Below are 16,093 nucleotides of genomic sequence, written 5' to 3'. Positions count from 1 at the left end.
TTCCAGCACAATGGCCATGTTTGTGGGCCAGGAGGAGGCCCTGGTGGAATTCATGAATTAACCCAATGCTGACTCCGTTGCGTTCCCGGTGCTCATTAGTACGCACGGACCCATACATATGTTAATGCGCACGCATGAATAAACGCCGGCCTCTGGCCCACTTCCTCTCGCCGATCGAGGCCTGGATTCTCTTGCCACTTTGACCCACTGAGCAAACAAACACGCATCTCTATGGCCGTTCTATTATTCCGTTACGTTTATGGTACATTAAGTTCGGAACACAAAAGGGAGTCCGGCGGAGGGAAAACCCGCCCTTATTATTATTTTTTTCAGACGGCTGTGCAGCGCAGTCACGTACCTGCCCAGCAGCGTGCGCATTTGAATGTTTCTCTGAATCGCTATTGACTCAGGTCATGTGGTTACAGGTAAACACACTCTCTCTCTCTCTCTCTCTCCCTCCCTCCCTCTGGCCCTGACTCTGACTCTGAGGCCTGGAAGGGGGAGGTTCTGCCGTCTCTGACTCTCAGTGTTTACACACACACTTCAGCAGGAACAGGATGAGAGTGGCCGTCCATGTTAAGAGGGACTTAGAACCTTGTTCCTTTCCGCTGTGGGCATTCTTTCAAGCTGTGGTTTCCACACCCTGCGTTCGGAGCCAGCAGACCTCCCTCCCTGGCAGGAGCGCTATCTGGCAACCGCATCCATGCGCAGGCGATGGGGAAGAATTCAGACACTCCTCGTTTCCAGTGGGTTTGTTGTTTAACGAGGCCTCGCGCCTGCAGGAAGGGAAATACTACACCAGGAGCGGCAGGGACTCGCACAAGCTCACGCTGTCATCAAAGACGTCGGACCAAAGAGCATCGCTGCCTGCCAGCGCCTCTTCATCTGCGCTGGAGGAGAGGAACGTCAGGACCACACCATCTTTCAGGAAAATAAATACACGGACTCTGCCCATTAGCCCAGGTCATTCCGGGCGGGGCTGGCTCAAACATTCCTTCTCAGTACTGAACATGCGGTCATAGTTATCCACTCCACCGGACTTTCCACAACACGGTTTTCTACTTCAGTTACACTTTAGTTATTTTTCCATTAAAGGCAGAACTCGCCCACGCTATTCTACACAACTGCAAATTGAATTTCATGGCAGTTAATAAAATCCTACATTTAGCAGATGTAAATGTGGCAGATCATCTCTGAAACCTATCGCCTATGACCCAATGCACACCCAGTGAAAGAGACATTCACACCACTGTTGATTTTTTTTTTTTTTTTTTTTTAAGGATTCCTAACAGTAAACGCAATTCCTTCCGCTATCCTGGACAGTGCAAAACAGTGACCCTGACATTCCAGCGGCACCAGCCAAAAGCTATCCATCACGCTGGCATTGTTAGGAGCGCACCTCCCCTCCAGCACGGAGCACTCAGGCAGAAGGGAGCGGAGCTGGGCTCCCAGAGCCAGGGGAGGGCCAGGGGGGCCACAGCGGGGGCAGAGGAGGGTGGGAGGGGGGGCCAGGGACTGATTCATTTCTCACCCCGATCTTTAGTCACCGGGCTGGCATGCAGACTGTTCACCCGGCAGGGCGTGGCGTGACCCCGGCGATGATGACCGAGGGGGCTGCAGGTTTACACTTACCACTGAAGCCAGCCATTTCCAACACCACTTTAATAAATCATTAGGCTTTTTTATTTTAGCTGAAAACTGGATGGGTACATGACGGCTGCAGAGGAGAAACTTAAAGCCCTGGAGTAGCCTACCTCAGGCCCAGCCCAGCTCGGCTCCTCTCCCCGCTGGCAGACAGCATGAAACCCAAGAATACGGGCCCCGTGATCTCGGAGGGGCGATGGGTCAGCGCCAGCAGGCCGTCCCGCGCGAGGCGGTCAGGGGGTGCTGCTCCGGAATGTCACTGTGAGCCAAGAGGGGGCCCGCGGGGTGTGAGGCGAGCCGGCCGGGACGTCTCCGAAACCGCCAGAACACAGCTACTGTCCATCCCACCTGCGCTCGGGAGCGCTGGGGGGGGGGTCGATGACGCCCCCGCCCCATTTATCAGCAGTTTCTGTTTAATCACCACAGAGACTGTGGGGGTGGACATGCACAATGTAGTCTGAAGCAGGACAAGCTTCAGATTTACGACTGACAAAGCCCCTGGAACATTCAGCATAAGACATAGCCTAAGTCTAAATATATTCCACCTCAGTCCTCTTAAATTAAACCAACAGGCTCCTCCTCTACACTTCTAACCTAGTCTGTAAAAAACAATCGAGCCTTCAGGAATTAATAAAAAAGGAGAAAGCTTTAACCATCCATCAGAAATGAAGACAGCCAACAGAGGGAGAGCTCATGCAGCTTATGAACTTTACAGTCGAGATATTGGATTTCTTTTTTAACTAGGGAGGCATAAATAGTTTGAGTTACACTGATATTAAAAAAAAATAAAAATCCACCAATCACAGTAAAGTGATTATTCTTGTTTGCCCTCAAGGGGAAAGGACCATTCTTTAAATTTTTTCTTGTGGAGCTACTACACTACACACAGAGACTGAAAAAAACACACTCGTCACTCTCCATAACTCCCAGCACCTACAGTACATTTACAGTCCTTTATGAACCGTTTTTTGAATATTTTTTTTTTTTTACTTAAACTAACTTTGAAGCATGACTATGTGGAAAGATGGCTCTACAAAGCAAACATTGTCCTCAAAGCAAAATCTACACATGCACTTATTTCCTGTAACATTATCAGAAAGACAGATCATGCTTTACAAAAATGATGGGAGCACACAAAATATGACTGCAAAAAATAAAGCAGCTTTCATCTGAAATTAAAGTCATGGACATATGAACCTGTGCAACACAGAATCATATCAGCATTGTGCTGCATGGGGAGAGGGAACCCAGTGTTCGGTCACGTTTGTGTGGTCCCGACATGACCAGTGCCAGCCGACCAAAACACAGCAAATATTAGGCTACCGTAGCCTCGGCAAGCCTTCATGCCCATCATTTTATTTCACAAATACAGAGATGAGAAAAACACACACATTCTACAAACTGGATGCATCCTGGATCAGCAAAATGTAGCCTAACACCTAGAACTTCTAACCCAATTCCATTTCCTCTGACCATGGCCTTGTAAGGAGTGTTCTGCTTGTGGCTGTGAGATCTGTCTTTCCTGGGAATCACACTACCTGGACAAACACGTTTCTGGCAACCGGGTGACGGCAACTCCGCAAATAAACGGAACAACCTGCTGACGTGCACGCGCCCGCGGGTGTGTACGCGTGTGTGCGCGCATTCTTCAGTTCCTGTAGGCCTGAAAAACCGGTTTCTGGCAGGAGAGCAGGTTTTGTGAGCAGAAAGCACTCCTGAGGAGTTCAAGGTCTGGGTTAACCACATCGCTAGCCCCGCACCGGTCCCCGTGCTCCTTCCCGGTCCTCGCAGGAGTATCTGGTCCCAACTGTCAACCATAAATTCCCAGCACGACAAACGGATGATGGAAGAGAGCATGACCCGCTTGGATACATCTGGCCTCAGTACACCAAACAGCATGACCTTCCAAATACCTTTTCAAATGCAGGAATCGGCATGGGGAGACCACTGCTACCTCCAACTGCAACCGACCAGGCACGGCCATTAATCTGTCCAGACAAGACCCTGTTTCTGACCTCTTTCTTAGACAGAAATAGATGTCACTTACTCATGCAGCTTCAATCCATCAACTGCATGCACACAGTTTTATATTTTTGCCCCAGATTCCTACACTTTTTAAAGTGTTGGACTTTGAAAGCAATGCTGCAAGCTTTGACAACCATATTCTTACGGCGAGAATAAAAAAAAGTCTGGCCTCAAGTCTGCTAATAAATACAATTTAAAAAGTTTCAAAATACTTCAATAAGTTTTTTGAACTTGAATTTCAAACGTTTCCAAGAGACTTGTTTGTTAAAGAATTATTTTATAATGGACACCAGTAAAAAGTTCATTTTCAATAAAACCTTCTTCCCTCAAATTAAGTAGTTAATTAAGGGTCACATGCTTTTGGAAAACTGTAAGCTAAACAGAGTGAATTCACAACAATTCTGGCTCGAGAATTAGGCTATATGAAAATGAATGTAACCCCCAGCCACGCTGTGCAAAATCCAAGCACTTTCACATGCCCAAGCATTCCAAAAATAAAGCACCTTTTCAACAGCTTGTTGCATCCCTGAAGGAGGACAATCGACAAAACGCTACAGAGACAAACCCACCCCAAGAGATAGGCCTACATGCCAAGTTACAGTTAGTGCGAGTCTACAGGACAGGACACTGAAATTACACGGGAATTACAGGCTTAAGGCTGTACTTTAACCCATGATTACAGGTAAGAGAAGAGTCTTTTTTACAGACACCCATATTACTTTAAGTACAGCCTAGGTTGCACAGCCCTCTCGCTCACTCTCCCATCCTCTCCCACATCTCCCTTCAGTTCCCAACCCCCGACCGGGAAGGTCAGAACTCAACATTCCTCCATGAGATTTAGAATCAACACGCTAGCTCCACAGCTCAGCTTAACACTTAAACCAGAAAATGTTTTGAATACTGCAGTGCTGCGAATCGTTGAGAGTAAAAAGTGGCCAGATCGTGCTCAATAAAGCGCATTTCTGCAGACAGAAGTTGCCAGGGGCAGTGCTGGAGTTTATCCAGGGGGGAAATTAAGGTCTTTTGTTTTGTTTTTTCCCTTCCTCATGTGCGTGCCTTTCATATTGAGGCAGTCTTGTATGATTAAAAACAAACTGCATTCAGGGCTTTTTGTTTTTCTTTTTTTTTTTTAAACTTGGCAAAGAAAAAATTCAACAACTTCAGCACAGAACTGTTGCTTGGATGTTAAAACTTTTTTTTTTAATTTGGTAACAAATTCACCAAGATGGCAACAGTTCTGCCAATTTCACCTGACACCAGGGAGGCTGACGTTTAAGAGAGTTGGTGTTTGAATGATGTAGGCTATGTATGGATAAGAGCGTCTGCTAAATGCCTGTAATGTAATGTATGCATAGGGGCCAGTTAGCAGACATCATGCAAACGCATGCCCCAAATAATTCAGGCCTGAATACAAGCACAGACGTAAAGACTTGCTTTCCGTACTACTGTCTCACCCACGTACTCTTTGCATTCCTAATTAAACACATTCCCATGATTTACTTAGGCCTATCAGTCCCTTTTTCACTTTGTTCTAGCAATAGTACAAAATTCTGCCAATTGTGCACAACTGTGAGTGGAAAACTTTAATTTTTACTTTAAACTTTAACTTTAAGAGGAAACTTTAATTAGCCTAACCTACTGAGAAAAAAATTCACTCAACCACCACACCAATCATACCAGTCAGCAATAAAATAAATAAATAAATAAAACGCCCCTGGAATGCAGTCACGCCAAAATAGTGTAAAATGCTGCCATTCAGCATCGCGTTTCCTTCTCAGAACAGTTGGGCTTCCACGAATGCGCTGGTTAGGAAATCAGGCTCGTTACAGGCTGGAACCTGCACAGCCGGGTTTTCACCCGTTTCACGCAGAGCGGTCTGTGGGCTCGGACACAGACGCCCGAGTCCGAGACGCTGCCAGTTCCACGGTCGTTACCTCGCATGAACCGTGCGGGTTCAGGACCGCACGGAGCCGAAACACCTGCCTTCCCTATCCGCACATCCGCACCCTGCAGACACTTATCTTAGCCTCGAACGGCACACTTTCTTTCTTAGATGATCAGATAAAACATTCTGAAAGCAGGGTAAGGGGCCTTAGTGAGGGGCATAAACACTGCCATCGGCTTTTTGACTGGGTGTACATGAGCCCAGGGCCCAGCGTCAGAAGGATAGTTTCCACTCTTTATCTGCACATAACTGCCTGGCATCTATTTTTAGATCTGGTGCTAAGAATCCAATTTATTTTGCCATGTTCTGCACTGCACATCCAGAGTTGGGGAAAGGAGGGGTGTAAAAGGAAAGAACTGAAATATGGCCAATTTAAGCACTGCCACTATTTTTTGTAGTTACATCAGCCGGGCTAATGGGTTTCTCAAGTCTTCCGAAATGGTGGCAGCAAACCTTCCAGTCCTTGCTGTATCAAATATGGGACTGTGGACACTCTGTTACACATTTTATCTCTCATATAAACATAACACAACACAGAACAGGAAATGCAAAAATACATACAGAGCTGGGTTTTCAGATACAATGTAAATAATATCGATCCAATAGTAATCAAAGTCTCAAGAGATTTGGCATAATGGCTGTCACTTCATCACATGACAGTTATTACATTTCATGTAATGATCACTCATATCATTTCATTGTTATTCATTAGCTGTGGCTAAATCCATATTACCAGCCAGACTCACTCTCTCTGGTTTTTTCAATAAAGCCTTGTAAATCTAGCTGTTCTTGTATGACCTTCACCCCAAACAATGCATTCTGTATTTATACAGAGACAAAGGACTTTCATGTATATATGTCAAATTAAATGTTCAGGACTCAAGCATTGCCTCAGAGTTGACAATGGATGACAACTGAACACTCTGGAAGGCAACTTTCCCAAAGTCAACACAAGCAACATAGATGCCCACTTTATATAAAATGAGACATGTGATCTAGGATGGGGAGAAAGGCAAGGTCAATGAGTCAAAGCTTCAGGTTTCAATGGAAGAGAATGCAGGATGAGTTCTGTATTAAGCAGTGAATCAGTCTTGCTTGTCTCTCCTTTTGCAGACAGGTCACATGATAAAAGACGGCGATATGGAACTGCTGCAGACAGAGAATAGCAGTAAAACAATCCTGAATATATACACAAGCCCCGAAGTCAAACTGGGCCTGTGTAGGGAACAGAGAGCGGACACTGCACACACAACAAAATGTCTGCTTTCGGGCTCACAACCTCCCAGAAGACAGCACTGACACGACAAATACAATTTAAATAATAATACATTTTCTTTAAAAAAAATCTGGAATATTGTAATTTGTCACTTTGCGTTTAAACGTCCTTTCTAAAAGTCTTGTTATTTAACTATGGGACGCAAATAAGAGAATGTAGAACTTCCATATAGTCAGTTAAAGACAAAGTGAGCCGGCTCCAACTCTCTAAAAGAAACATACCAAAGCCGCTGCATCACCATCAAAGGTGTGGAGGTACGAATAGTTTCGACTCAACTGGAGAAACCAACTCAACCAGAATCACCTGACCGTCCATTAGCATGAGGCTATACATTGTATCCTGCCAAGTACAGTACAAATTCCTCACACCTAGGGAAAAAACAAGCCTGGGTCCACGTGGAAATAATTACATTTTTGCACGAAAAAAGAAATGCTACAAAGATATCCCTGGTCAACAAAAACTTCATTTATGAATAGACGTCAGGGCCACGCCCATTACAGCAAACAGAGGCTAGTTAGCCAAGAACTAGCTAGTAGTTACTTTAGAATAGCATCATGTACAATGACTGTTAAATTTCACGGTGGTGATTTTCACGATGAATAAAGATAGTCAAGTATATAACAGATAATCAATAGATATCTACTTAACAAGGCGGGATGTTAATGCGACCGTAAGTGCATTAGATGACAGAGCCACTGACCAACTAGTAAATGTTCACAGGCCCTGTGCTGGACATAACGAGGAACCAGTCTTCGACGCAGCCTACTTGTCACTACCAGCCCAAACTAAATACGATCTTACTGCTTTGGACATTTAGCTATCTTAAGTGATCAGCTGAGTCAAACCTTTACAAGCATACGGCATGAAAAAAAACTTTAACCACCTTCATGTAGACAGCGATCATAATCTAGTGAAACTGCGTCATGTCTACTTTAAATTCGTTTTAAGAACATTCCATTATTTACTAAACAAACAGACCATGTGTCCCACGCTGTCAGCTAGCTAGCCAGTCAATAGCCTACAGTAAATTTTCACTATAATGTTTAACCATGGCTCAATAGCAGGTAGATAGCTACATAGATGTTCGGAAAGTTAGTTGTTAGTCTTTTCATATATTTAGGAGGCACCTAAGGAAAACTTGTAAAATTGTCTAACTTTCCAGTTGTCGTCATTGAGTTGTCCACGAGCTAGTATCAATAGCCCTAAAATATTGATCAACAGGTTCTTTCTGAAGTAGTTTACTCTAGCTACAAATTATCAAACTAAGGTGGTAGTATTGACAAACAATTGTCAAGTACAAGTGTACACCAAATATCATTTGATTACTACTTTATGATGGGCTACAGAAGTAGGCTATGGCAATATGGTTTGCTTGTTAGTTTGTGTGTTGTTTTAGATTAGTCTATTCAGTTGTTGATGTTATCGGATTATCTGATTTCCAAACACTCAACAAACTGTAAAGTAAACTCACAGCAAAGTAACTTCTCTGTTGCGCTAGATTGCCCACGGCAGCACATCACCATTAAACACTAAGAACTCTCGGTTACACGCTTTTGACGTCCACGTCCAACGCCTCTAGTAATTTGGAGAGAATAGGCATTGTACGTTGACCGCGGCTTAAATTAATACTTTTCTTTACACTTTGGAGTAGCATCCTACCTTGTTCGAAGCAGCTCTGGCAGACATTTTGTTCCCTTCCACCCGGTGGAGCAAGTTTAGTGTTGTAAATATCACTCAAACCAAATGACAAAATTCTCCCTTCAGTCTCTCGCCCAGCTACCGCCGCGCCGGGCAGTGTGTTTTTATGTTCGCTGGACGCTGAACGACATGTCAACAAAATGATCGGGAAAGTCCAAAGACAAAGTTCATTATCAAAAAGCTTGTCGATTCAGCTATCGATGGCCAGCTAAATATATCAGCGGTTACTCCGGGTGGATCGGACGGTTTACTGTTCGTCCCGTTTAGTGTGTTTATCCTTGGAAAGTACGTCTTAAGAATTCAAAAGGAAGAGAAGAAATTGCGTCTTCCACGGCTCCAAAGCAGCGAAACTGCAATGGCAGGTTCGATCTGCCTCTCCCTGATCCTCGCTTCTCCTCTCTCCAAGCAACATCCGTGACATGTCTGACCGGGACAGACCATTGCATTCTGCAGGGGGGTCAGGGGGAGAACACTATAGCTGTGCCGTACACTCATTTTCACCTAAAGGTCTTGAATTACACTGTTCAATATGCACATTTAAAGGGATGACACGTGGTTCTAATTTATGGGTTACGTTGTATTTATGTGTTTTACGCTTGTCATCATCACTAGTTGTATGGCATACCACGGAGTGAAATCGACAGTGCTTTTTCCCTCGGTGTGGTACGGGCGATGTAGAGGGAAGGGGATGGATGTTGAGCGCTCGATTTCCTCCAGTGGATATTCTCAGCGGCAATCCAAATGAAAACAGGCCTATCAGAGTTCGGTGAGAGGTTTAAAAATCCACCGACATGCGACTGGCCAATGCGATATAAAACGTAGGAAAACGCAGTCAATCCGAAACTTGAACTATTGTCCACTTTCACAAATAGTGGTCGCAACAGTGCCTGGTGCAACCGGGGAGTTATTAAGGAATCCTGTTTCAAATGGAATTTTAAGACTTCAGTGTTTTTTGTAAAATTTATTTTGATCACTCATTTTGTTTACACCATCGGTAGTTTTATTTGCAAATTTAGCTTGCACGAACCAGAAATAAACAGCCGCAATATCCATGCAATTACCTAATATAGCTAATAATGTCACATCATAAGCAATAGTTGAGGTAGTTTGTTTTGAATTTATTTACCATAACGTCACGATAACATCTGGATACATCTAAATGGAAATCATAATGTAGCCTAATTGTGCATCCATCTATGTTATGAGTGCACTTGACTGGATGAACTTCAGCTAGCCTCTGAAAACTTTTGCACATATCCTTCTGTAATTGAATATGTATTTTATATACAAGTCAGTGGCAGAGAGTATTTGTCTTTTGGTTTGCATGTTTTATTGTCTTGTATTATCTCAACTAGTGCCGAGGAGATTTTGTTTCATTAATGTTTTTAGGATTGTTTTCACGCAGGCCTTTTATAAATCCATTGACTATTACTGCTGTACATTTGGTTTTAAAAATTTCTGAGGTAGATTGCAGATTCTGATCCAAAACATCCCAGTCAACGACAGGAATGAAAAAGCAACACTTGAAATAAAATCTTAAAATCAGGGGGTAGTTTTACAGCTTTTGCATATCTAAAATATCAGAGATTATATCCAAAGAGCACGCGCAACAATCTCTTCTCGCTTATTGTTCCGAAACTGTACTTTACCCTTTTTAAAGTAGAGCAATAAAATGATCTTTTTCAAGAATCAAGCGTGTCATATTTATCTTGTGTAAACAAGAACTGACTGTAAAACCATGATCTGCACTGGTGAAACAATCTCAGCGGAACGCCTTCCGTCCATTTTCAAGCAGTGATGTTGCGCTCAACTCAAAGTATTTTGGAATAAAAGGTAATAATGCAGACAACAGTCATGGACGGAAATTAAAGCCATTCTTTAAGTATAAGTATATATCATCAACAGAAAAAAATAACCTCAAGTATCCTACGCCTCTAACTTTTGGTTTTTGGTTAATAACCCACCACATAGGAAACCTAACCACCCGTTGCTGTTATACAGGCTACTTCCTATGGCTTTCCGGGCCCCCACCCACAGGATGTGTCTGGCCGCAGAACTCAGTTCGCATTGTTTTAAAGAAAACAACCGGGGCTGTGCCTTCTCATGTAAAACAAACCAACCCACTACTACCATGGAACCGAGGACAAATGTATGATACTTTGTTACAGCTCGGGAATAATGTATTTCCATGTTATACAAACATATGGTGCAACAGTATTTAATTTTTTTTTTTTTAGTTTTGGTTTCCCTTCACCAAAAAGCAGGTACTAACACACAGTGGAAATAAAAGTAGGGCTATGTCTTCTCTTCAAAGAAGACCTTATAAACGGGTTATATTAAAGCATGCAGTAATCAAGACATACATTTCACAGACATGCAGATTCATGTGTTAGGAAACCAAGGCTGGAACTGAATGGAAATCTGAATTTAAGCACCAGCAGTCCTGGTACAGAAAGAGGAATACTTTGCGGTCTGTATTTATCTTTTTTCATCAACAGATCAGCTCATATCTCAGACAGAAATTATATAATGTCCAAGACATTATGAAAAGGGATCCATCCCTTCACATCTTCCAGCTTCATTATAGTTTATCTCTACATTTTCAGCATTTAAACAAAGTATGATGAAATGCAACTTTTGCCTGTTTCATATCCATGTCCACTTCTTTTGGATTCAAAAGGCACATGTTGAAGCCAACCACAAACCAACTTTAGATCTGGTGCTGTAATTATTGCTTGTTCTGTATCACCAGAACTCTTATAAAGTCAAACTTTGAAAATAGATTGGGGTATATCTGGTGAAATCCTAAATGTGTCTCCTAGACTGCCTGTGAACTTGATAATAGCAAATGTGAGCAAGTAAATGTAAGCTGCAGTAAGAGCAGCATTATAGCTGAAATGTTACACAAACAAGGGGTAGGCAAACTCTGCAGTCCTCTAAGATATAAATACAAATAAGCAAGGTAGCAGTCAGCTTTTAATTGAATTGGTTCACGACACAGTTAATATATAATCGATATGATCTTTGGTTTCAGATGTATACGTATAAGAATATTCATTTCAAGATTAAGACTTTACATTCTCGGCTTTGAGACCAAACTTTTTGCTACTCTTGAAAATCAGAGGAGTTCTATAAAAGCCGAAAGTGGTTGTGTTTATTTGCATAAAGCTGCAGTTAACTTGCTGTTCAGTGCCTTAGTTGAACCATGAACCCATGAACCCTACAAAATGCAACACAATTCTGGTGTGGAAGCACCACACAAGAGCTATAAATGTCAAGTGACATTTTCATATACTGTGTGTAATAGTACCTTCATTTGAACAAGGTGGTAACATGGTTGTAACAACACCATTGTTTCTGGTGAACACAGTTGGTTCAAAAATAACACTGAGTGACTGTGTAGACGCAAACCTGTGTATTACAGGTATGATAGCCACAAGGAGCTACAGTAGTCCTAGTTTCTACTATGACAATTAACTAATTGGCATGTAAAAGTGACTGAGATATAATTGAATCATATGCCATTTGCCTCTGCCCCCTTTCAATGAAAGCAATAAATAAATAAATAAATAGATAAATAAATAAACAAATAGATAAATAAAAACTCCCTCCTAAAGGCTTTGTATCCACAAGAAAACTGTGGTACTTCTCTTTACCTTTAAAAAAAAACAAAAACCAAAGCGCTTATTTTTCAATTTTATTTTTGTTTGTGTTGTTTTCTTGTAAATTCCCTGCCATTTTATAATTTGCGATTCTATATCAAATTTAAGCAATGCTGCACAATGCTGCATATGCTGCACTGTTCATAATAATACATTTTTCAGTCATACCCCCCTTTTTCAGTTATTTCATTATGACCACAGGGATGAAAACACTGACTCCCTAAACAGAATATTTTTCCCAAATAGCAGCCAGTTCAGAACTCGCTGCCAACCTGTAGTTTCTGATGACAGAGAAAGTGGGGTTTTTCTCTGACAGGGAATGCGATCAAAAGCAGCTTTGTGCTGCATGACTGTCTTTGTGGCCTTCATCGACTGCCATGAGCCACAACGTGACCGAGGGGCTCAGACGCCGCCCTGAAAGAGCGAGCGCAGGGCAGCCGCAATCGAAGAAAGCCGCCGCGCACGTACAGGCAAAGGGTACCGACTCTCTGTTCGTGTGCCAAGTATGTACCGGCAGTTACAAGTGAAGCAATGCCCGTGCCTGTTGTTTAATCTTTCTTGCAAAAATCACTGTACAGTAAATGTGTGGCACTGTGTTTTATCTGGTATGAATAGGAATTTAAATAACAAAATTTTCTCCAGGAAAATTAATCAAGCCATATACAGTGGATATACACACCTGTGCTTTTAAAAAAAATAACAGTTCTGTGGGAATGGTTCAACTTTGGGGGCAAGTTTTTGCTGAAACCTCTCTCTGATATGTGTATAATTGTTGTGTGTCTTTCTTGTTTAAAGAGAGCCCTTCTTTTAGTTACACATAGTAAGGTAATGCAGAGGTAAAGTATAACAGGAAAAAGTGCTCCTGTAAAATCATTTCTCCAAGTTGAAGAAAAAAAGTAAATGGCACACAGCTGGAATCTGAATCTGCGCAAAAATAGGGAGCCACAATCAGTTACAGCTTCAGCCTCATCTGCACTGAATTAGGGAACTGCTTGTTTGGCTTATCAGGTTTCCTGGAGCTCTATCGAATCTCAAAATTCGTTTTTTCTGTTACAATTTTCACAGGGCACAGTCCTTTGTGTTCGTTTCTAACAGGAACCCTGGTATAGATTGTGCTAAAGAAATGAGATATTTTAAATATCAAAGCAAAGAGGTATTAGACCCTTTTATTTAATCAAATGTTTTGCTATTAGTATTTCATAAATATTTAGTCATATGTTGTAGTCTGTATTTCCCGGTCACTTGTCTCCCCAGTACTGTCTCTGTGTCTGTGTTCCCTGAGCTGCTTCACTCCCCTGTACTTGTGTGATTTCACTATTCGGGTGGTTCCGGGTTTTCGTGGTTTCCCCCCTTCTTTCCAGTCTCGCTTTACTTTCTTCCTGCTGATTTCTAGTTTTACTAATTTCTACTAATCCCTACTAACTTATAGATTGTAAAGTACTAACCTCACTAATATACTAACATGTGAATATTACTAATGGACTAACACACACTAGTTTTGGGTTTTTGATAGTTTAGATCACTATACTAATACATTAACCAGTCTCCCCTTTTCCATGCTGCGCTGTAGCTCCGCCCCTTTTCTTTCTAGCCTGCTCTAACGCTGAGTTCTGCAATTGCCTGCACCTGTCTCTTGCTCTGACTGCACCTCTCTCTCTGCACGTGTTTTACCTGCTTCACCCAGGCCGTCTATTATCATTGTTGTCTATGTGATTCCAGTCCGCGTTTTGTCAGTCCCCTGTCATTTAATTAGTTTTCCTAATGTTCTTCACCTGGATGTTGTTTGTTACTCCTCCCTCACTCACTTAACCCCTCCTTGATTGTTATCTTCCCCAGTGTATAAATGTCAGTCTTTTCCCACCTGTTCAATGTCAGAACGTTGATCATATTCATTGTGCCGATTATTTGTAAGCCTTTGTTTATTGAGATTCCTGCGACACCCCTTTGCCCGACTTCGAGTTTGCCTGCCCCTTTTGGTTTTGTTTGCTTCTGGTTCGACCTTCGCTTTTCTTTGACTTCTGTTTCGCCTGCCCCTTTGTACCTTCGCTATTTCTGATCTCCTGGTTTTTGACTTTTTGCCTGTCTTTTTACTATTCTTTTGGAAACTCGATTCGGCACCGCCCTCTCTCTGATCACCTGGCTTCGAACTTCGCACTGATTAAAGACAACGTTTTTTGGATTTCCCTGGTCTGCGTGTGGGTCCTTACACAGAACATCACAGTCATAGGTCTTTCTGTGACACATTTCCCACACTGCTTCATGTTGTCGGTCTGTAATCCTGCTTCCTCCTCAACAGAGAACCACACACAGCTCAAGGTCTTTTACACATTGTCTCTTTAAACAAACATACAGCAGCACTCCACCTTGGAATTGAACATGTAACCTTTGGGTTACAAACCACTATGTCTGCTTACCTCTGCCTCTCAGTTCACTGCGCAGCATGCTAATGGAGCATGAACACATGAAGACTGCAGTTTCTGCAGTGGCAGGTATGGGCAGGCATTGTGTCCTCTCGGTGCATCTGAATATTTTAAATATTCTGCCCTGTGACTTGGTAGAACTACAGAAAGGTTGCAATTATTTGGTTCATAGCCTGGTTCCTTTCAACAAGGTTTTTTCCCTTGGCAAACACAAATTTTATCATGGAAAACAGTAACTTTATTTTTACGCCTTTTAGAATAAATGGCAGAGTAGATCATTGCCCATAACACAGGGATCACAAACTTTACTTAGGATCAGACAAATCTGCAGGCCTGGAAAATGTTCAGGAAACATATTATCCACAGCTTATTAAACCCTCAATATACAGCCCTGCAAAAATAGATTGTGCACACGGATAAGCATTTTTACCTAGTACACAATTGTGTAGAAGCATAATTGTTTTAAGCATCCACTTTTGTGTGAATTCACAACGTGTGACTAGATTAAGACCTGCTGTTAAAACACTGGTTATCAACTGCCTCATTCTCTTAACTTATAAAGGTTACCAGGGGCCCCCGTGCACATATCTGATTCTCCTTTTAGGTGTTTTGAAACTGAGGTAAGCCTTTCACCTTGAGGTTAATGTATACAAATAAATTCTAATGTTCAGAGGTCAGAAAACGATTTTATTCTAAAATCTACACAGCCAGGGAATACAAGACCTTATGTGCATTAAAAAAATAAACTTTGAAGGCCTCTTTTTTGAAATGCACCCAAAATGAATACCGAGGTACACATTCGGGCCTGAGAGTGCAGTTTAAGACAATAAGCAGAACAAAGGCTGTAGCAGTATTAGTTATTAGTTATAGGTGAACAAATGTGATGATTTATCTCGGTTTCATGCCCTGTGATCTGTTTCATTGTTTAAACCCCGCTAACCAAAAATGCATTGTGAGCATTCCAAGGCAAAAACAATGCGGTCACTGAGCTAAAATGTAGCAGCAGAAGCACGGCCATAATTTGCTGTGATATAGAGAAATGAATCAACATTTTTATGACAAAATGGTCCCTGCATTATGTGAAATAATTTTTAAAATCACAAACGCTTATGAAATGATCTATTTATAGTGATGTATTGTCAATATATTGTCTTATATTGCTTTACAAAGACAAGAGTTTTACATTTCCACCATGGGAGCTTCACAATTCCATCATTCTGTATTTATTGACCTGCTTACTTATTCATTGCTTAATCAATTTATGTGCATGCAACTACACAAAATTAATTCAAACATTTTTTTTTTCCAAAGAAGTAAAAACAAGACAAGAGTGAAAATTCCACTCGCCATGTTCCACTGTGAGGCCCGGCCTCCATCTATGATTTAGATGAGTTCGTCTGAACTTGTTGTTTCAATAAACCTG

General features: G+C 42.0%; 1 protein-coding gene across 14 annotated transcripts in view; it reads right to left on the bottom strand.

The window, feature by feature from the left end:
• LOC118215021 (tight junction protein ZO-1-like) overlaps nucleotides 1–16,093 on the bottom strand; it is a 116,527-nt gene that overhangs the window by 53,318 nt on the left and 47,116 nt on the right. Inside the window, exon 1 of one of the 14 annotated variants that reach the window (XM_035395384.1) lies at nucleotides 8,550–9,016. The exons of the other annotated variants lie outside the window; for them this stretch is intronic. Within the exon in view, the coding sequence (XP_035251275.1) occupies nucleotides 8,550–8,576 (27 nt within the window). The 5' untranslated portion in view covers nucleotides 8,577–9,016. Of the gene's footprint in view, nucleotides 1–8,549; nucleotides 9,017–16,093 lie in introns of those variants that run through there. 14 annotated transcript variants of the gene reach the window in all.

Source organism: Anguilla anguilla, chromosome 16, assembly GCF_013347855.1.
Source record: "Anguilla anguilla isolate fAngAng1 chromosome 16, fAngAng1.pri, whole genome shotgun sequence".
Lineage (NCBI taxonomy): Eukaryota > Metazoa > Chordata > Actinopteri > Anguilliformes > Anguillidae > Anguilla > Anguilla anguilla.
The sequence above is the reverse complement of the archived record's forward strand: the minus strand, read 5'-3'. Positions and strand labels throughout refer to the sequence as shown.